At 36.7% G+C, this 23,954-nt stretch overlaps 1 protein-coding gene across 2 annotated transcripts in view; it reads left to right on the top strand.

Moving 5' to 3' along the window:
• Positions 1 to 18,063, top strand: part of LOC147074685 (hemocyte protein-glutamine gamma-glutamyltransferase-like) — a 43,569-nt gene extending 25,506 nt beyond the window's left edge. For both annotated transcript variants that reach the window (XM_085943680.1, XM_085943681.1), the window contains exons 3-14: positions 1,250 to 1,377; positions 3,961 to 4,096; positions 6,076 to 6,259; positions 6,847 to 7,064; positions 7,188 to 7,394; positions 9,220 to 9,439; positions 12,192 to 12,350; positions 12,822 to 12,942; positions 13,081 to 13,189; positions 15,091 to 15,251; positions 15,957 to 16,148; positions 17,187 to 18,063. In XM_085943680.1, the coding sequence (XP_085799806.1) occupies positions 1,250 to 1,377; positions 3,961 to 4,096; positions 6,076 to 6,259; positions 6,847 to 7,064; positions 7,188 to 7,394; positions 9,220 to 9,439; positions 12,192 to 12,350; positions 12,822 to 12,942; positions 13,081 to 13,189; positions 15,091 to 15,251; positions 15,957 to 16,148; positions 17,187 to 17,273 (1,922 nt within the window). In that variant the 3' untranslated portion in view covers positions 17,274 to 18,063. The remainder of the gene's footprint in view (positions 1 to 1,249; positions 1,378 to 3,960; positions 4,097 to 6,075; positions 6,260 to 6,846; positions 7,065 to 7,187; positions 7,395 to 9,219; positions 9,440 to 12,191; positions 12,351 to 12,821; positions 12,943 to 13,080; positions 13,190 to 15,090; positions 15,252 to 15,956; positions 16,149 to 17,186) is intronic.
• Positions 18,064 to 23,954: the final 5,891 nt, after the last annotated feature.

Below are 23,954 nucleotides of genomic sequence, written 5' to 3'. Positions count from 1 at the left end.
CTTTTTGGAGTGAAAAAAAATCGTGGAGAGGTTATTACTTAATATTTTGAAATAAAATTTGGAACACATGTGACCTAATTACTCAAGATTGAAATGCAGTTTATTTTTTATAATTTGACAATTTTTTATTTTTAAGAGGTTTTAAGTCACATGTTACCTTTTTCCTATATGCATTTATGAATAGCTTTATCTTCATCTTTTGATTTGCGAGCGTCCACTTTACGCTTAATGTGATCTTCCAAAATATTTATTTGGGCCTCTTTGTCCGCTGCCAACATGTTTTTAAAATTTTCACAAATTTCACAAGTGCCTTTTTTCTGCAACGAAATTATTTTTTTTTGTACAAAGGCCCTTACTCACTTTTAAATAATTACACTTGTTACCTTTTTCCTGTATTATTTTTGTAAACATTGCACATAGTTCCTAAAATCGTGTACATGTTACCTTTTTCCTATACATTAAATGAAGATCAGTTTACAAAAAAATACACAAGTAACCTTTATTTTCTTTGCTCAATTGTGAATTCATGGGTTTTGCTTCACAAATACCGTTTTGCCCATAATGTAGAGAAAAAAATTACGAAGAAAACTGCATTCATAACTCAAAACCGTCAAAATTGCACATGTGCCCTTTTGCTTTTGGGGCGACGAATTATATTGCCACCTGTTTCCACTTTTGAATCCCGTACAGCTTTCGCTAGATTCGCCGCCACTGTTCATCGGAAAGAGATGACCGTATACTATACGGTCTCCAATTTTATTAGATTCAATGTCTACATAGATTCAATGTTTACATAGATTCAATGTTTACATAGATTCAATGTTTACATTAATTCAATTTTCATAGCTGATTTTGGCAAAATTCATGAATTCAAGAATGAAAACCTAACCTAACCTAACAAATAATCCAGTGTATCGGCTATTTTCAAATTTTGTTTGCTGCTGGCTTCCTGTGAAGTGTAAACAGACAAGAACCGTGTTATAAATTTTATGTCAGTACTATACGACCCAAAGAGGTTTGGACGGTCTTTAATATACGGCTATATACATATTTCCGATACATCATTTCACGGTGAAGTGTGATACGGTGAATTGCATACGTACAAGTTTCCGGACACGTTCTCAGAGATGTTAGAAATAATACACATATTTTTTTTATATAATATAGGGATGACTTGTAATCACCTGATTCATACGTATGTATCTATGAATTATTCTGAATGATCTAAAATGAATTATTTGAATGCTAGGCGAGAATTCTCACGTGATCAAAAGGACGAAGGGTGCAATGTTTCTGGTGAGAGACGCTCCTCAGCCGGAGAAACTACGCTGGTCTGCGGTCATCATGTCAGAACAGGATGACACCCTCAGTCTCGAGGTAAGAAACTTTAACCCATTAATAATTTTATGCAGACTGCCGACCCCGAAAACGTCTTCTGAGAATTGCATTTGTTCTGGTCATTGGGTATATTGTTGAGGTGGACGATATATGTATAGAAATCTTGCATTGGTCAACGTTGCAGGACCGTCATTAGTGTTTGTACAAATGTCGACTTGCTGACATTATCAATGATCACAAGTAACAGTTGACATATTATTATCAAAAAGAGACGTTCAGAACAGGGGGTACTGCAGTGCTAGTGGTGGGATTAATGATGATTAAATTGGGACATTAAAAAGGGTAATAATCAATCAAGACTCATCTAAAAATTTTAAATACAAAAGTAAATAAACTTGCAATAAAAACAGTTATAAAATGAGCTAAAGGCTATTAGATATTTCTGGCTATATCAATTATTTAAAGTACGGTCATATAAGTATAGAGTACAACAAGTCAATAATAAAATTTGGCTAGTGCCGGACGTCTGTTACGATTAAGTTAGTAGGAATATCATTTAGCTCATGAATCATACACGGATCTATAGTTTTGAGACATTTATGTTCGAGTTGCAGTTGGTCTAACTGTTATCTAATATGTATGTTTCCAGGATTTTTCAAAATAATCTATTTTCTATAAGTACCATTGGAGACAGGGTGAATTTTTCAGGATCACTTAAAAGGGCACACTGATTACTAAAATTGCTATAACTAATTGTTCAAATAAATCTTTTAAATATTTATAGGTGTTGAATTCTTCTATTCTTTATTTATATTTTTAAGCTAATTTTGTGTATCAGTGGAATCAAAAAACATGTCAAATATAGTTTTTTGGGTTGTTTAGCCTTTTTTATACAAAATGACATAGATAAAAAGTCCATGATAAAAGTAAATAATAAAAGAAAAATATACTAAAGCTGGAGCAAAATATAATATCTTCAATATATTTAGAAGATGAAGGGCCATTTTATGTTTTTTACTGTCTCAAACACCTCATACCCACCAAACTGGTCATCATGTTGATTTTAAATCAAATAATTCTTTAATAAAATATATGGGACTGTATATGAGGCGCCGAGTGCCAAAGGAGCTCAAGCGCCAACTTTACGATTTTTGACATTTGAATGTAGGTTTTTTCTATAAATCGATATGTATCATGCCACAAAGTCTTATCGCTCAAATAATTATAGATATTTTACAATGGAGATTTATTTTCTGTGGCATAATTGTTTTGGTCATTATGTCGGCATGCCACAGAAGCTTATCCGCCATTATACTATGGAGAGCGCGAGACCAAAACAGCTGTCAGATTTGTCTTATTGAATATACGTTCTCAACAGTGAAAAAAACTAAAAATGAGCTCAAGAAGGATTAGAAAAATAGTTTCGATGTGTGCTAAACCTTTAAATGAGGAAAATCGCGGTAAGTTTAACATGTTTTATCCGTTTTTCTTTCACATACGCTGTTGTTTAAAATATTTTAGATTACTTTTGAAATATGGTTATTAACGTCATTTTAGTAATTATGTCCACTAAACTTTTACTTAGATGAAAGAAAATAACTCTTATTTCTAATTGCATCTTGTTTTATATCCAATTACGATTGATATATAACAAAAAAAGTATTTAAAAAAATCACCAGAATCCTTGAGAAAAAATGATGGTGTGAAATTTGAATAATGATTTTGTTATTTTGGCCAGTTTGGAGTAACGATTTGATTTAGTATTATTAATAATATTGGGTATATAGACGGTTATTACAAAAAAAAAATCCAAAGGCTTTGAAATCATTGCTGTAATGGCAAAAACGTATTTAATATTATAAGGGAAATTTTATGCCAAACAAACTCATGTTACAATCATAACAAATTTGACCATTTTTTCAGTTTTTATTTGGCATAATAAAATTTGTTTATATCAAAATGTTTTTTTATTGCTATCCAAACCCTTACATTAAAACATTTTTTTTAAATGAATTATTTTTTAAATTAATGCCATTATTTGAGTTTGAAAATGTTAATGCCACAGAAGCTTATGCAACAAAAAATAGTATCAAGTGCCACCTTTTTTCATTTTTCTATATGCCAAAGAGGCTCAAACACCATTTTTTTTGGAATCCAATAGATATCTTTCATTAAATATTATTGCAAATAATACTTTGATTTTTTAAAATTTGCTTTGCTTAGAAAATAATTGTCCATTTCAACATTCAAGTTTAAAATTAAAAAAATAAATTCACTGAAAACTTGTCGGCCATTTTGTAGCACTTTTGTTAAATGGTGCTTGAGCTCCTTTGGCGCTCGGCGCCTCATATAACTAACATCATAGAATGATAGCTACATCTATGATCAAGTAATTTCAACTTTAAAAAAATCAAAATATAATTAAAATTGTTTGATTTTCACCATGTCCCGCATCCTGTAATAGCGGGTCCAAATTGGCGCCGATTGGGTCCAATCAGGGAACTCAGAAATAATTTTATTTTCTTTTCTGTGGGTCCAATGCATATTCAGTACTTATTGAATATTTTTTTTAAATGTGCGAGAGATTTTTGAATTCACATTTAACGTATTTACAAAATTCAGATAACCAGTCCGTGTGACGCTCCTGTCGGCTCATGGTCACTCGTCGTCGAGACATCCATCAAAAGCGCCCCCACAGATATCAAGACCTTCGAGTACGACGATGACATCTACATACTCTTCAACCCTTGGAACAAAGGTCAGCTGCTTCCTCTATCTTTTGATTCTCTTCAATATCGCCTTAATAATCTGTATTTGTCACACAGGCATGCACATAAGTGGAGGGTCCAGACTAAGGATTGCAATACCGGTATTCAATTATTTATCGATACCGAAATACCGGTTTAAAAAATCCAAAATACCGGTATTTTAGGTATTAAGAAAGAATACACGTTTATGTTTTTCGAAAATTATTTTAATGTCAATTTTTCATTACTACTATATTGTATTGGTGTATAAGTTGTATGCTGCCAAAACGACTTAAATCTTAAACCAACAAAAGTTAAATAACATTAAAACAAAATCCCTCAAATATACTTATGGAATTGTCGCGATGAATTAACATATTTCGTAAAATAAAATATTCATGGCAAACATTTCCCATTAATCTACGAGTATAACTTACTTATTGATCTAACGTTGGTAGTACATTCAACAAACGTTGGATTTGAGTGAGAAAGATCAACATAATAAATGGAGTGAGGTACTTTAGGTAGCTATAAAATAATGTTTCAAATAGATTTTAATAGTTATATTTATTGATAGGTACTTCTTTTTTCTATGATTTGTTTTGACGAATACCGGTATTCAATAAGAAATACCGAAATAGGTACCGGTATTGATATATTCATTCGGTATTGCAATCCCTAGTCCAGACTTCCCTAGAAATGAAAAATCGCAAATCGTTTAGGACGTTTAGGTGATATTAAGAGAGATTTTAGCTTTTAATATAGCCATGTAGTATTTCCAAAAAAACATGATAACGCGACGCAGACGACACAAACGGACATCAATGGCCCTAGAAATATTTCCGTTAGGACACAATAATCACTTTCGGGTTTGACATGTCGCAGCTCGTAATTGAGTATTTATAACTGCAGGTATCAAAGCGCGAAGTGTCTTGGCATGGTGAATGCATCCGGAGAAGTGCGTTTAATAGTGTAAGTCAGTGACTTTGTAGGTAGTCGCATCCGACTTTCGCAATTTACGGATAATTGCTTCACCGCTCGGTGATGTTTTATAGTTCTGCGATACCTACCTACATTGTTTGTAAATAAATTACAAAAGGCGATCTGCTTTTGATGCTACTGATTTGGTTACTTTGATTGTTTATCTAAATTCTAAACAGTGCTAGTTGGTTGTACCTATACAATATGCAGTGGCGGCTCGACGGCTTTCTTGGTGGTGGGGTTTAGCCATTAATTATTAAATATACACACCCATGTACCTATTTTCTCATATTATACATTATATACCAATATACTTATAATAATAATGATGTTATTATTGAGGAGATGAGTAATTTTTCAGAATAAATAATATGATTATCTCATTCGTCACTTTACTACATCTAAAAAGTGCGCTTAAAATATTAACCTAATTATGTAATACGTATTAATAATTATTAAAGACTTACCATTTTTCAATTTTGAACACCGACATGCAGCGAGCGTTTTTACTCACCATGGGATCATTCTATTCGCTCCCCAGTATGATAAAATAAATTAAATAGTTCATTTAATCAAGTAATTAAGTAGGTATATTGTGACAATGATAAAAATATCGAACGTGTATTTTTGACAAAACGATGTGGGGATGGTCCCTATGAACCCTTTAGGTAGAGCCGCCCCTGACAATATGTAATGCTATCTAATGCTAATGCAAGGCGTATTATTTATTTGAGTGCGGAGAAAGAAAGCTCACAACACTGTTATGAAGCTTGTCATAAATTAATCTGCAATGCAGAATAACTTTCAACTATTTTAATCGTTATCCCCACTACGCCTTTTTCGATTTCCCTTTTATATACAGGGGTAGATTTACCATATGGGTAAAGGACCCAGGTTCCTGAAATTCGTAGGGTTTTACAATCAGTCAATTAGCTTTTAGATTTTTATTCAATATCTGGTCAAACTGTATGTTTTGAATTTCACAAATGCCATAAAATTACGTTTGCAGATGACCAGGTTTATATGGCTGACGAAGAGTTGCTGGACGAGTATATTCTGAATGACGTGGGTAAGATTTGGGTGGGTCCTATGGGTAGCAGCAAAGGGCGCGAGTGGATCTTCGGACAGTTCGATGACACTGTTTTACCCGCCTGCATGCTTCTTCTCGACAGGGCTGAGATTCCGTTCTCACAGTAAGTGATAATTACTTATTATTCTAACTAGACATCCATACGCATTCGAAGGGGGTAGCCATGGGAGGCATGGCTACCCCCGTGGACTAATTTAACCTTAAATATAAATACACACATGTCCAAACCCCCAGAAACGGAAAAAATACTAATTATTTAGGTAAATGGAATATTAGTTCTTCATGTTTTTCGTTTGTACCCGATGACTGAGGATCGGCATCTGGATGATTAGCTGTCGAATGGCATTCTCAACGGACTGGTAGTATTCCTCAGTATTCTACGAAATGCAAGGCCTGTGGCCACTGGAAGAACCGTTGAACTCATAAATTGTTACAATTATAAACCTAAACATAATATGAAGGAGAAATGAAACATAACTCTTTGAAAACTAATTTGTATGAAAATTCTGAAAACGAAATGAGAGGATGAGAAATTTGCATATAAAAATGCCACTTACACCAAACTGGAACTTGCTTTAGTGATTTTCATAGGGAAACTACAGAAGGCTTCATCTGGAAAATGATTCAACACCCTATGCATATCACAGAGGAATGGAATGGAGATTTAAAAATATTTCTGTATACTTTCAGGCGCGGATGTCCGGTGAAAATGAGCAGGGTGATTTCGAAGATTGTGAATTCGAATGATGACCAGGGCGTACTGGTGGGGAGGTGGGACGGAGACTATGCGGACGGTACCGCCCCCGCCGCTTGGACCGGCAGCGCCCCCATCCTGCAGCAGTTCCTCGAGACGCAGGATGAGGTCTCCTACGGACAGTGCTGGGTCTTCGCTGGAGTCCTTACCACAAGTGTGTACCTACACCATTTTAATGTTTGGAAGTTTTCGGAATGAATCCTAATTTCCCAATGTAGGCAAAGATAAAGTTAATTGAAATGTGTATGTACCCAATAATCATTGTCATTTTTGTCAGTTTGCCGAGCCTTGGGAATTCCGTCACGTGTGGTGTCGAACTTGGTATCGGCGCATGACGCCAACTCTTCGCTCACTGTGGATAAATACTATGACGCGGCTATGGAGGAACTCACCTTTGACCCCAACAATCCCACTGGAGAGGACTCCATCTGGAACTATCATGTCTGGAACGATGTGTGGATGACCAGACCTGATCTTCCTATAGGTAAAGACACAGTAACACCGTATTATATTCATTCTGATCACCATATAGATGCTTTTTGCATTGACATGAAAGTTCATTTTCTAGTTCAGCGAAGTTCTGATTTTACGTGCCCAGAATTCACATTTTTCTGCTATTTGCGTGTTGTTTCTGCAGTCCTGTTTAAATTTAAAACATTTAATTCTCCCGGCTTAACGTTTTTGTATTTTCCGCAATTTACGTCTGAAATATTCAAAATTCAATTAAAATTACGTACATACCTACTAATTTACTATGTGAATGAAACACGTATCTAAGATAAAGTTTTCTCCGATCATGTCCGATCCTAATAAGATTATAATAATATGGGCTTTCACAGAGTGGAGGTTTGTATTAACAGATTTTGTTTTTACGAGAAATGGATGTCAGCTACTGCTCAACCTATTAGGTCCATACTCTGACTCATACACAAATTGAAAAAACAATATGTGTACCTACTTCTGCTAGACCCAGGATTCGAGCCTGGGATCTACGGCGCTATAGGCCGGTGCTTAAGCCGCGCGGACATCGTGGGTGTTATGTGGGGTTAATATATGAGTCTTTAAAAATGTATTAAAGCTGCCAACATAACCATAAAACATAGCATTTTTCACCCTCTACAAGCACAGGCGTCCCCCACCCTGTGGCTTATACACTTCTTATGGGGGAAATGTGTTGGGAGCGTAAGGAAATTCTAGTGGGCGGAGGTAGTAAATGCATTACATCACCGGTGTGCAGTGGCGAAGACTCCATACTAGGCGATTATTTAAAGCCTACCTTCTTAAGAAAAATATTTTTTAATTGCATATTGACATATTTATATACTTAATCACTTCATTATTTTATGTTATATAAAAATAATTTATTTTGCCAACGAGATCGCATATGTAGGAATGTATTACAGTATTACACAGGTTACAAAACAACTGCAAAGGTATTAAAAAAACCACAGCGCGCCGCGCCGTAAATTAAATAATAAATGCCGCGACTTCTCGACGTAAATAAATTTCCGATTATGTTTGGAATAATTCTGAATTTTTTTTGTATGGACTTTACGTCTCGTAACCTCAGCAAGTCTGCTGATTTGTACGAAATGAGGCAAGCTCCTTTCGCAAAGCCTAAAACATTCGCGCATAATATTGTTGTCACGACTGCGCACTTTGTCCAAAATCATTAATAATTAGATAATTAAAAATATAATTTCAACGGCGTTTAATCGAATATTAATAAATAAGTAAGTATAGATTGTTTTTAAAAATAAAAATAAATTTTGTCTAATGATTTTTGATGGGTATACATGTTTTGAAAAATACGTAATTTAAACACATCACTCATTTTTATGTCGTCAATGAGTTTTTGAAGTTTCATTGAATTAGTGTGTCGTTATCATTTATTAGTGTGTGCCTATTCATTAGTAGTAAATATCGTACTATTCTCGTAAGTATACCTGACAAGTGTGCTCTTTTTATCATATCTCCACAGCCTACCTCTTTCCAAAAGTCACCCTTCGCCACTGCCGGTGTGTGAAAAAGGGAATAAAGATGAATATAACGCATGCTCTCTGTCTGTCATGTCCAGGGAGCTATAAGCGTTTTTATATACAAAAATTATTCATAGTCTGAAACAGCTATCAACATAAATAACTCAATTATCGTAGAATTAACAAAAAACTTTTAAGACCACTCAAATATTATGAATAACTACAACAAATTAAATGCTGGATCCCTCGAACAGATTGACAATGGTAATTTTAGAGCTTCGAGATGGTACAGCACATGCCAGATCAATACTAACCCTAAAAACTGTTCAGGTTATGGCGGTTGGCAGGCGGTGGATGCCACGCCCCAAGAGACATCGGGCGGCTTCTTCCAGTGCGGACCCGCACCTCTCGAGGCCGTGAAGCAGGGAGCTGTGGGCTATCAGTATGACGTGCCCTTCCTGCTGGCATCCGTCAATGCAGATCTCATGCGCTGGAAGGAAGATCCCACACAGGCCCTCGGATACGCCAGGGTCGACACCAACAAATACCAGTCAGATATTTATAATTTTATATTATATTCGTTTCTTATCGGAGATTGGCTGTCATCAGTGTTTACTTCACTTGCTACTAATGTCAATCACAGAGATTCTTAAGCTACGTATCTTTCTTATAAAATATCCGGGGAATGATATACTAAATCCACAGAACTGATTAATAAATAGAATTCTGATAGGCTATATTCAATATGCTACAATTTGATGCATGGTTTTGAATGTGTGAGTGTCCTGCGAAAATGAAACACGCATTATGCACGGGCAAAAGCGTATGTAATACACCAATATTAAATGAGCGCCAATGTATAAACCGAGAGCAGTTGTTAGTATTCGACGTATGACGTATTCTTGACACCAGTGGTGGCCGGTGGTCTTCAGAATAGCATTTTCTGGTAGTGCGCAATGGTTTACCTTCTATACCCAGTATTGGAGCATAGGGCAAGAACAAGTTCACGCCACTTCCCTCGGTTCAACGCCAACTCTTGCGCCTCCTCCCGCCATGTCAGACCTGCAGCACGTAGGTCGCTTTTGTAGCACCGCTGCAGGGTGAGGGAGGGCCGGCCATGGCAACGGAACCCTTGAGGCTGTGCCATAAGGGTACGCAGTGTCACACTCTTTGGCGGCATCAGGAACACTTGCCCTAGCCACGTAAAGGTCGTAAAGCGTCTCTCCATGATTACCTTAATCACCGAAGGCTGCCGTGTCAATAAGCTAAGATAATATCTTAGTGTAAAATGACTGAAATGTTGAACTTCTCAGAAGGTAAATTAAATATGTCTTTGTTTATTTATTATATTTCTTAAAAAGAGTTTTTAAACAGTTCAAATGATTTAATATCAATAAAGAAAAATAAATGTCACGGTTTACGACTTTACGCTCTGAGCAAACAATGCTTCAGCCAAATAAATAACCGCTGATGTGTTTTTTTGTTTATTGAATGTATTTGAGTGGTTTAGAAATAAATGCGGTAGTTTGTATTTTCGTAAACCGATTCAATTAATTCATTAAATCGATCGAAAAATCGATTCATTAAATCTTAAATTGTTAAAAATTAACTCGCCAACATTGTTATAAAACAGAAACTGGCGTTTTTGTTTCTAGAGTCCTAATTTCGTGCGCCGATCTAAAAGTGTGTTAAAAATTCTACACAAAACGTCATTACAGGAACATTCGACCACGGCTTAAGTAGTATATAATGACCTCATTGTAATCATGTGCAAACTGAAAATCTGTTTGGATCGTAATCGCTTTGCGCACGAACGGAGTATTGTTCATAGTTCGCGAAGTGAGTGATACACGTATGAATAACAATGAAAAGTTGAGCAATGTCTTCAAAGATGCAGGCGGTGCGTAGCACTTGCATGGTATTAGAGGAGCCGCCGCTGCTTGACACGTGTTTAAGTTTATTCCGGGTTCTTCCTTATTCGAGATTGGTTACCTACTACAGGCGGACCTCGACTTTCGAACGATCGACTATCGCACAATTCGCTATTTCACACATTTAAAAAAAATCGTTTTTTTTAAACTTCGCGCTGTGGGTTAAAGATATCCCTCTCTCGCTCGCTCATAATGAAGTGCATTTCTTGCATCACTTGCATCCTGCTCGCACCTGTCACTTTGCTTGTGAGCTATCTAGGATAGGTTTAGTCTTGTGCAGGAGCGTGTGCAGGCGTGTTGTGTAGTGCGTTTTGCTAATTGAAATATTTCACCCTAAAAATTTATAAACATGAGTGAGAAACGAAAAAACTGCAGTGTTGATACGAACAAAAAGAAATCAAGGACTCATAAACTTTACACGATCGAGACAAAGATGGAAATTATTAGACATTCTGATAGCGGTGAATCTTTTGCTTCAATCGGACGTTCGTATGATCCAAACAGGTCTACGATATGTTCAATTTTGAAAAATAAAAATAAAATTATGGAATACGTTCAAAATTGTGGACATATATCCTTAAAGATTGCTTCCAAAAGACACGGCATAATTATGGATGAAATAGAAAAATCTTTATCATCATGGTCGATGACCAACATCAAAAAGATGTCCCTCTGAGTATTTCAATTATTCAAGCGAAGGCTCTTAGTTTGCACAAAGATTGGAAGGCTGGATTAAAAGAAGATTCTAACACGATTTTTCAAGCAAGTAACGGTTGGTTTAACAATTTTAAAATGAGGTATTCTTTTCATAATATTTAATTCACTGGAGAATCGGCTGATGTGGATAAACATGCTGCAAAAGAATTTATTTTCTCATTATCCAAAATTATTGAAGATGGAGAATATTCCTCTAGCCAAATATTTAATGTAGATAAGACAGGTTTATTTTGGAAAAAAATGCCTAGTCGTACATTCTTATCTAAGGAAGAATCAGTTGCCCCTGGATATAAACCTTCTAAAAAACGATTGACATTGCTTCTTGGAGGAAACTTAGCTGGTGATTTAAGAGTGGCAAACAGTTAACTATTGATAAATTTTTAAGGGAAACACCCGCAAACCCCACTTAAACGTGTCTCTTAAGATAAATAAATATTTCAAAATACACACAATTTTTTTTTTTTTTTTACTTCCCTCTACTTTCGAACATTCAACATTCGCACACATTTTCAGGAACCAATTATGTGCGAAAGTCGAGGTCCTCCTGTACTCCATACTCGTTAGGTATTTCAGTTACCATTGTTTCTTGTTCCTTGACGAAATGACATCCTGCTGCCATACGTGTGAATAAATGAATTGAAATTGAAATTGCAGCATCGGTCGTCTGATCCTGACAAAGCAACCGTTCGTGTTCGATCCCAACGGAGATACGGACCGAGAGGATATTACCTCCCAGTACAAGGCACAGGAGGGCACAGAAGCTGAGAGGCTCTCTCTCTACAACGGCATCAGAGGATCAGAAAGAGCCAAGAGGTATTTATGTTATTGCTTTATCAATTCTATTCGGAACATTATGTAGTTATTTTTTAATAATAAATTTGCACCCAGTCACAGTGCTGACCTCATCTCCTCATTTGCTGTCAATGAGTGGCAATATTTGCATACATTAACTATTTTTAGTTGCTATAGTTTAAATAAGTAGATTGTATATTCAATACTTGACGATCTGACCACATGAAGGCTACATTCTTCTTTATTCCTCGTTGTAACCATCATGACTGAGGATTGTGATCACTCCAGAATTGGTACTGTGATATTCTGGATCAGCTTTCTCTAGTTTTACCTATCATCTATCTACAAGCATTGTAGCGGATGCAATTGGTTTATGTATGATAGATAATCAATATCAAAAACCTTGACCATTCCATCATAATTTCATTTTAATTTAGTATCTATATATGGCTTTCCATTGAGAAATGACAGTTAAGGTGTCGTTGTGCTTAGGTTCTATGCGGTACCCGATGAGGACAAAGAAGACGTCACTTTTGATCTCATCGAGCTAGAGAAGATTAACATCGGCGAACCATTCAATGTCACAGTCAACATAACCAACAAATCTAACGAGGTAAAACATCTTTTTAATAATTATTACTATATTCTACCTACAGAAATTCCAAAATAATTTTTGTCGCGGAATCCTTTTTATATTTCGCACAACGTAACGGAACCTCATAAATATTTTATAATTTGAATTATGTTTCAGCCAAGAAATGTGAAAGCCGTTTTGAAAGCGGGAAGTGTTTATTACACGGGAATCAAATCCGACCTTGTGAAGAAAGCAGAAGGAAAATTCAGTATTAAGGCAAACGGAAGTGAGTTATATTTTAATAACTACAAACTAGCCTGTATTGATTTTATTAGAATCAATCATAGTCATCGTCACATTTATTATTGATTTACTACCATATTTGCTTGTACCAGTATAATGGTGGACATCAAAATGACAATAGATACTGCGACATCAAGAAATGTTGACATATAAATATCTTAAAAATAAAATGTAGAAACTCAGGACAATAGAATGTTGATTATCTGGGCTAATTTAAACCAGTGTTCTATGTAATTGAAAAATATGATAATGAACTATGTAGGACAATTAAAGTGGATTGTATATCTCTGGGCGGCAGTGGTCAAGGAGGGAGGTAGACTGTCAAGATTCTGACCATATCCGATCCTAATAGGATCATATGGGCCTCCACAGAGTGGAGGTTTTGTATTGACAGATTTTGTTTTTTTTACGAGAAAATGGATGTCAGCCACTTGCTCAACCTTTTAGGTCCATACTCTGACTCATACACAAATCTGACTCATACACAAATTGAAAAAATAATATGTGTACTTGCCAGACCCAGGATTCGAACCTGGGACCCACGACGCAATAGGCCAAGGCTTAAGCCGCGCAGCCATCGTGGGCATTAAGACTGTTAAGATCCAACATTAATAGTGCACATTAAACTTTGTCAGTGAAACGTATTTCTTTTCATTGATTTAAGAGTACAAATTGCATAAGTATGGTGATTTTTGCAACAATAGGAAGTCTTCAGCGTGAGAGCATCCAGAGACTTTTCCTTTCTCTAAACTTCATCTTCAATTTTCTAAAGAAAAAAGAGGGAATTTATATTATCTCTATATTATCGTTTGTTAAGTCACGGACTGGCCATGCCTATTACCAATAAGACAGAATTTAAAAAAATATATATGTACATAATATTGTATATTCTGAACACTACACAGGTCTAGGGCCCAATAACAGTAGTTTTGTTTAACAGTAGTGTATTTAGCAGTGGCGAAGGGTGGAGGCAGGCTGTTAAAATCCGACATAAATATTGCATACTAAATTTTGTCAGTCATACGTATTTGTTTTCATTGAAATAAGACTAAAATTTATTTACTGAGGGTGTTTTTAAAAGTCAATTAAACCCTGCGAAAATCAGGCCATAATAGATAATAGTATACTCGTGTATCTATAAAGAATCTAAAATATGCAATTAAATCACACATAACTTTGGATATTTTATAGATAGAATAATATGTTTATCTATTATATATATCTATATTATATAATATGTTTAGGCAGGGTTTAATGAATTTAAAAAAATGACCCAACAATGTGTAATATGTATTCTTAATCCAACGAAAACAAATAGGTATGAATGAAAAAGTGTGCACAATTTTGTCGTATCGTCCAAAATATACTAAAACTATTATGGTTTGGTTTAGGCAGGGCTTAAATGATTTTTAAAAACTAACCAATACCATTTGTAAATTGTAGTCTGAGTTCAATAAAAACAAATACGTATGACTAAGTTTAATGTGTACCCTTTATGGAGGATCTTAACAGCCTACCTCCACCCTTCGCTACTGGTATTTAGTAATAGAAGTGAAACAATCACAAACACCCAGGTTTTGAGAAAATCACATAAATATGTTGTGTCCTCACCGGGTCGAACCTGTAGGTCCCGGATGAAAGGCCAGCGCCTTACGCACAGTACCGCGAGAGCGCTCTAAATACTCAAATTAGTTCATCTCTTTAAGACAGGGACCATCAAACATTGGGAGAATTCATGACATTAGGGAATAACCGATCGTCCAGATCGCTGACATCCGAATACTTGTTTATATTTTATATTATATTTAAAATATAAAATAACAAAAAAATACCATTATAAGTAATTTCTTGGTGAATATGTATTGAACGAAATTCATGTTCCAGATGAGCGGGTGAACTTGAACGTGACCCCCGAAGACTACATCCCCAAACTGGTGGAGTACTGCAATATGAAGATATACGCCATCTGCACTGTCCAGGAGACAAACCAGACGTGGGCGGGAGAAGACGACTTCCAGGTTTTGAAACCGTCCATCGAAATCAAGGTGACCTTAATAGATTCTCAAAACGATGAATTAATTATTTTAATATGTTCTCTCAAGATATCTAAACTTAATGACACAAAATAGTTCTCATATGGCGGCAAGGTGCAAAATACAACGTAAAAACCCACACAGAACAATGTCTCTTTGTGTGATTGTTATTTTTTTGACGATGTCCGATCGTAAGAAGATCATATTATGGGCCTCCATGGAGTGGAGGTTTGTATTATCAGATTTTGTTTTTATGAGAAATGTACATTAACCACTTGCTCAACTTATAAGGTCTATAATACTATAGCATTGTCAATTTAAAATATCCTAAAAAGCCACCAAAAGTACAGCTAAAACTGTGGGCTAAGTTTGCTGACCCGAGAAACAGCTTTGGAAACTATGGTTTAAAATAATCACCAGGTAATAAGTACCTATTGTCATATTAAAACTGAGTGAAACTGAACAATATTGGATTATCTGATTTCTACATGCCATACTATTTGAAATAGCATTCTCAGTCATGTCAATTACCAATGTGTCTAGTATTAAGTCAAACAATCACAACACCTTGGGAGACTCCGGTCAGACAAAAGAAATATGGTCTCTGTGAGTATAGTCTGAGTTCTAATGTTTCGGCCACGTCTCTGTGGATGTTACGATGAAATCATTATACAATGTCTGAGCTATTTCATCAACTAAGTGATTACTGTTGTCCAGTTTGAGCCGGAGCCTACCGTCGGCAGGCCATGCAAGGCGAGCCTCTCTTTCAAGAATCCGCTGGACCGCGTTCTAACCGACTGCAAATTCCACGTAGAGGGTCCCGGCTTTCTGAAGAGGAATGTCATAATTGCTCATGATGATGTCTCCCCGCATGCCCTTCTTTGGGCTGATTTGCCTATCACACCATCGGTAAGTGTTTCATTATTTCATTAACTATATGTACCTATACAGCAACAGCTGTTGCTTTGGTAGAAAGATACACAACAGATTAATAAATATAAATGTAAAAACCATCGAAATGGACCAAAGTTCTGAAGTAGGGTGGTTTATGGCACATAAAACCTAGGTAAAAAAACGTGTCGACTGTTCGCAAAGATTGAAAGCACGTACATTAACGTGACAATCTAAAATGCATATCTACCTATTGAAAATAACACATGTTTAAGTTTGTCTCATATTTTTCCACACTTGAGATATTTAGCCTGTTATACCACACCCAGTAGGGTAAGCCAGTTCTCATTAATTTTGTGTTCCCTGATTCTATGAGATTCTTCACCCTGTTTGACAAATGAACATCTGTTAATATAGCAATGAGGTGATTTCTGCTGCAACATTTGTTTTGGCATTCACAATATGCTCTCTAAGGCCCGTTTCAGACGGGACACCAGTGTCGCGCTCAATATAATATAGGAGGTCTTTGTATTCGAATAAACGGGCCTTTGTGTTATGTTTATGAACGCCCCAGAGCTAATGAGTCAACGCATAATTTCACGTTATAAATTAGAACATAAAACTGGCTGCGGTAATAAAAACAAATGTTTCGGCGGCTTGAGAATGTAGCGGCCGACGGAAATGTGTACCGGACACGCGTTGACTCATTATCTCTGGGGCGTTCATAAACATAATACAATGGCCCCATTATTCGAATACAAGGGCCTCCTTATTATATATGATTGCGACACAGGTATCCCATCTGAAACGGGCCTAAAGCTCTGGGTCACAGGTTCAAATCCCGAGACAGGCTGTTGTTTTTTCATACGAGTTTGGATTGATGTTTTGACTATTAAAAGGTGAAATCACACAAGTGATCATTTTGGTTGCTCTTGCAGTATGTCTAATCAGCACATAAAAAAGTCTGCATCTATTCTCTGTTGTCACATTTTAATCAACAAGTGAGTCTGGTCACTTTTATTTCGCAGTATTGAAATTAATTTTCATTTGTTCCAGGCGGCAGGCTCGTTGAAGATGGTGGCTACATTCAGTTCAAAGGAGCTGGTGGACGTCACCGGCAGTGTGAGCATGGAAGTCTACTGATCAACCAAAATGTGCCATTTTTACTTTTATACATTGCAATGTGTTTCATAGTCATTATATTAGTTATATGCTTCATTCAGTAATTATATTGTCTCTATTCGACTGACTCGTGTCCACTTAATACACGTTATCAGGACCCCAGAATTCCACTCGAAGGAGAGAACCTTCATACTTTATGTTGTAGAGATACGCGGTCCATTCTCTCTGCAATTGTAACAAATTGTAATTTCTACACCCTTTCGTATGTTACACGCGGTGACATGCTTCGAAAGCATATTATTTGTCAAAATGATAATACAATAATTATATTAAATTATAAATTAATAAAGGTTATTTTTTAAGTAGATAACTATAAAGCTATAACCGTTATAAATAATATAATTAACCCCTGTGTTATTTATAATGGTAATGCTTTCTTTAGGGCATGGAAAGTCACAGATTCACGGAAACAACACTAAATAACCCGTACGAAAGTAAATTAATATTTTAAATTGATACAGTTTCCATATAAGTGGGTATTATTCTTGAATAGTCCCAGGGTGAGGGAGAGAGATCGCCTGTCTCATTCTGTGAGTTTTATACTTAAGCGTAGACAAGTTGTTTATTTTTGTAGTCTGATGCAGAATTTATATTATTATTTTGTAAAAGTCACTGCTGACTCAATTATTAACATATTTATTTTCGGAGAAACAAGGTGTTCAAATATTATGAATAAAAAATTATAATATTAAGCAATATTCATGACCTGTATGCGAACTTACTAATATAAAATAAATATTTTTAATAAGAACTGAAGTTATTATTATTTTTTAACTCAATTAATACCTTTAAATAAAATTTGAATTCAAATTCAAACTGATAATAATTGGGTAAACAAGCCATAAGGTCAAAGGTATTGAAAAAAAAACTACTTTATCTATAGAGAGCCTAAATGTAAGAAATTAAACCAACAAAAAGGACCTCAGCGACAGCTAGTGTGATCTATCTATAAATTAAGGTACCTGCTGTGACGTAATTATTTTTCAAAAGTCGCATCTTGCATCTCAATTCTCAATACCTAAGAGAATAGTTCGAAACGCTGAGCGAGTAGGACGTACATTGTGTTGTACCGCGCCTCGTTAGTGAACCATTATCATTACCAATTTTAATAGTGCCAATATAACTGTTAACAACTAATGACAATTGAATAAATTTAAAGCTAAAATTTATATCGCAGTGCAAACATCAAGCAAAACTACTTACGTGATAGTGTAATTAAGCAATCAGTGTTAATCTGCAATTAAGTGTTGGTGCTTTTGTGAATGTTGGTTCATTAAATGTCAATAATTTAATACTTAATGAGAAGTAGCAGTCGAACAACAGGGGTTATCAACTTCACTGAGAAAGGTCTCACACTCGAATACGCATAAAAAAAAAATGAGTGACACCGAACTGAAGAAGCGGCGTTCTCCACGACGCCGACTCATAAATAGCGACACCCGGGATGACTCTTCTTCATCGAGGGAAGACTCACCATTCACCCCCAGTACGCTTCTTAAGAGAACACCAACCTATTCAGAACCAAACAGTACCAAGATATGCTCAAAAATAAATTCCACTGAACTGCTGAATCAAGCAAATGGGCTGTTTATTTCCATCAAGGAAGCACTGGCTGCTCTGTCGACTAAAAACCTAAAGGAACAAAAAACAATAATCCTAGACAAGATGGATACACTGATGCATTTGTTCGCCGCAACAGTTGCCGAATCAGCAGAAAATTCAGCATCTGCTAGAATTCTAGCACAACAAATTTCCACAAATGAAGGAACTGTTCGACAAGCAATGGAACTCATAAAAATGAAAGCCTTTAAAAGTTCCACTTCATCATATGCAGGTGCTGTAAAACAAACAATTCCACCACCTATATCCCGTCTAGGCGCTGCAGTACGTCCGACCAAGCCTGCAGTACTGGTTTTCCCGACAAATGACGAAATAAAAGATTCCGCATCAACAAAGGCCATCATACAAGAAGCGATAAATCCCAAAGAGTTAGGAGTGAAAATTACCGGTGTACGATTGGTAAAGAATCGTGGGGTCGTAATAAATACTGCCACAGAGTCCGACTCAGAACGCCTAGCAGCCGCACCAGGCTTCACATCAAACAAACTGGAAGCAAAAATCCCACCCAAAAGACTGCCACGTATAATCATTTATGATGTACCCCGGGAAGTTGAGGACGTAGACTTCCTACAAGGCATTCATCAATCAATCCGCGAAATACAATTACCTGCCGAAGTGTTCACAAAAACAACCATCCGCAGTCATCTTGCAGGACCTCGAGAAGGCCCTACATGTCACTGAGTATTTTATGTCCAACCAGCAGTAAGGCACCTATTAATAGAACAAGGTCGGTGCTATTTTGAATGGTCGTCACACAGAGTGCGTGACTTTACTGGTATAACATTGTGCACACAATGTTGCATGTATGGACATCCGAGCAAATTTTGTAAAGAGCCTCAAGTCTGTTCCCACTGTGCATCACAGGGTCACATATCTACCGAGTGTTCACAGTCTAATAAAACACCAATATGTGCAACTTGTACACGCTATGGGAAGCCCGCTAGTCACAAAACAGGGGAAAAACTATGCCCTGCACAAGAAGCATATTTAAAAAAGTCTCTCAACTCAATTGATTATGGCTGCTAAAATAAAATTAGTACACGCCAATATCGGTCATAGCCAGATAGCAACAGTCGACCAATGGACATCAGACCAAAAGAAAAATCAAACTTCTAGGAATAAGGCAGTCAAAAAAATTATTTTTCTTCAACAAAATCTTCAGCGATGCCGCTCAGCAATGGATCACATAATAGCTCAGGCCAAATACTATGATATATTACTTCTTCAAGAGCCTTACGTCGGAAATACGGGCAGAGTAACATCTCCCCATAATCTAACAATATATCAGGCCGACGGAACATCGGAAAACCCCTGCAAAGCCGTAATAATCATCTCCAATCCTAACCTCCGCCTTCTTTGGAGAAGCGACATATCTGACCAGTGCAATGCATTTGCAACCTTGAAATCTGGAACCTTGCAGCTAACGATTGGATCAATTTATATACCACCACCATCCTCAACATTGGTAACACTCCAAAAAATTGAAAAATTAGGAAAAGATAAAGGCGAATATATAATAGGAGGAGATTTCAATGCAAAAAGCAGCTGGTGGGGGAGCCCGAAAAATGACAAAAGAGGCGATGAGATCATCAGTTGCCTAGCCAGCATTGGGTGGCACGTATGTAATGAAGGATCAGTTCCAACTTACAGCACCTGGCGGAACGGGAAACATTTAAAATCTCATATTGATATCACTATCTCTTCACCAAACACAACACACAAAATTGCTAACTGGACAGTAGAAGACCAACACAACCCCATCTCAGACCACAACCCAATCACCTTTACTTGGAACAATACAATTAGCGTACTCTCACCCATGACCGACTCAACACGCATTTTTATAACAAATGAAAAAACCGACTGGAGAAAAATAAATGAATTGACAAGGGAAAACATGGCCGAGCTTAACATAGATAAACAGTTCCTTGAAAACATACATACAACTCCTGAACTCGACACTGCAGTGGAAACGGTCACCTCGGCAATCTCTATCGCATGCCATAAAATACTCCCACAAAAAACGCAACATGATATTAGGAAAAATCCAATCTGGTGGAACGCTGAATTAACAAAAATGAAAAGAATAACTCTCAGATCAAAACGGAAATTACAGAACTCAAGTGACATCATGCGACCACAAAAGCTCACTGACTATATCGACAAAAGAGAAGCATACAAAACAGCCATTGAGGAAGCAAAAATTAAAAGCGCTAAATTATTTTATGAATCTCAGACGCCAATGACAGCATGGTCTTCGCTATACAAAATAACAAAAAAAACTAATGCCAGCAATATTCAATCGACACTTACTACAGAGGGAGTAAAGCACTCATCCGCAAAAGACTCTGCAAAAGCCCTAATGGAAAAATTCTTTCCATACGATGATCCAACAACAGATACACCGATTCAACACTACATCAGACACACATCAGACAACCATATTCCGGGCGGAGAGGATGATATCCAATTCACACTTACTGAGATCCTATCCGCCTTACAGAATATGACTCCAAAAAAGGCACCTGGACACGACAACCTCACATTAGATATCTGCCAAAATTTCGCAAAAAACTTCCCTGAAGAAATTCTACTACTATACAATAAATGTCTGACACTCGTTCACTTCCCGAAATCCTGGAAAATAGCGATCATTAAGGCCGTTCCTAAGCCTGGGAAAGATGCTATGGACACAAAATCGTACAGGCCTATCGGCCTCCTTCCCGTTTTCGGAAAAGTGCTAGAAAAACTAGCAATTCAGAGAGTGCACTGGCATCTTACAAAAAACAACAAATTGAGCACTAAACAGTTTGGCTTTACCCCTCAAACATCAACAGAACACGCACTAAACAAAGCCGTACACATAATCTCAACGCATCTCGAATTGAAAGAATCACTCATAGCAATTTCCCTAGACATTCAAGGTGCATTTGATAACGCATGGTGGCCACACATAAAAAACGCCCTTGCAATCAAGTCAACACCGCCTAACTTGTACAAACTGTTTTGCAGTTATCTACAAGATAGGGAAGTAAAACTAAAGTATGCAGACGAAGAAATAAAACAAGACCAAACCCAAGGTTGCATCCAAGGCTCAACTTGTGGCCCAACACTATGGAATATCGCCTTAGACAGTCTATTAACAATACTCTTACCCCACAATACATACATACAAGCCTTTGCTGACGATGTGTTAATATTGATAGCAGCAAAAGACACCGACGAACTGGAATTAAAAACCAATAGCGTGCTTCAAAAAGTAAACTCATGGGGTGAAGACGTAAAACTAACCTTCTCAGATATTAAGACAAATATAATGTTTATCAACAAAAGGAAAATACGAACACCAGAAATCCAGTGGAAAGGAAAACCGAAAGAGTTGGTCGATTCCTTTAAAATTCTTGGCATAATACTAGACAGGCACATCAATTGGGCGAAACACGTCGACTACATATGTAAGAAAGCAGCTCAAATGGGTAAATTCTTTTTAAAAACAGCAAGAGCCACTTGGGGGGCGTCTCCTGAAGTTTTAAAAATTATATATCATGGAGCTGTGGAGCCAACCTTAACTTACGCGGCATCGGTCTGGAATAAAGCAACTCACAGAAAGTCGATCCAAAAAAGACTGAATTCCGCGCAAAGACCTTTCGCAATATCAATTTGCAAGGGATATCGCACAATATCGCTAACGTCAGCACAAGCCCTGGCAGGAATAGCGCCAATAGATATAAAAATACAAGAACTTACAGGAATATAACAAGTTAAAATAAGCCACATACTTCCCCGACACTTACCTACAGACAGAACATACGAAAACAAAATACACTACACACAACTTCCACATCCTGGTAACAGACATCTAGAAAATATAGAACACATAGGAACAGTTGACGAAGACACTAAAACAAAATACCACATCACAGGATTGGAGATCTACACAGATGGCAGTCTAATCGATAACAAAGTAGGGGCAGCTTTTGTAGCCTACGAAAATGGAACATTAATAACACCCCGAAAATTTAAGCTCGAAAGCTACTGCACTGTTTTCCAAGCAGAAATATTTGCTATCAGAGAATCTCTCGAGTGGACACTCAAAAGATTAAAGTTCCACAGACACGACTATGTAAACATATTCTCAGATAGCCAATCCAGTCTGGTAGCTCTCCAAAACCCATCATCGACACACCCACTTGTAAGAGACATTTTAACACTGTCAACACAGCTTCGAATGATAGGAACAAACCCCAGATTCTTCTGGATAAGAAGTCACACAGGGATAGCCGAAAACGAGGAAGCTGATAAATACGCTAAACAAGCCACAACAGACAAAAGACCTTTAACCTATACACACTTCCCTCTGAGTTACGCAAAACAAAAACTAAACGAAGATACCATAGAGCTATGGAACCACAGATACACAACATCCGCCACAGGATCAATAACGCAGAAATTTATTCCAAACATAAACTGTGCCATCACTCTTGCCAGGAACTTAAAAATATCACACGAACTCACACAGATACTAACAGGCCACGGATCGGTGCGAGCTTATCTAAAAAGATTTAAATTGAGGGATGACGACTGTTGTCCATGTGACGGCAACACATCTCAAACTGTGTGGCATGTCATCAACGACTGCCCTATACTAGAAAGGGAGCGATGGACTCTCAGGACTCGATGTAGACAACATAATCACGAAATTGACCTCCAAAAGCCTCACGAAGCACTAAGCAATAGAACAACACAAGAACACTACACAAAATATTTAATCCTGGCCATAAAGAAAATTAAAGATATAAATGGAGGCACCTAATTAGCCCCACATCAATGCAACTAACCCACCCAACCACCTTGTACGAAAAAGCAAGGGTATGGTTTTTATAAAAAAAAAAAAAAAAAATACCTATGTAATTGATGTATTCTATCTCTCTCTAAAAGTTAACAAAACCAAGAGGGCCTGTTGAAAGATAGCACTTTTTGACATTTCTGACGGTTAACTTATTGTAATAATTAACTGCCTGA

This window comes from Rhyacophila brunnea, unplaced genomic scaffold, assembly GCF_057557595.1.
Source record: "Rhyacophila brunnea isolate RB1 unplaced genomic scaffold, BYU_Rbru_1.0 scaffold_16, whole genome shotgun sequence".
Lineage (NCBI taxonomy): Eukaryota > Metazoa > Arthropoda > Insecta > Trichoptera > Rhyacophilidae > Rhyacophila > Rhyacophila brunnea.
Note: the sequence above shows the minus strand (reverse complement) of the source record. Positions and strands in the feature narration are given on the sequence as shown.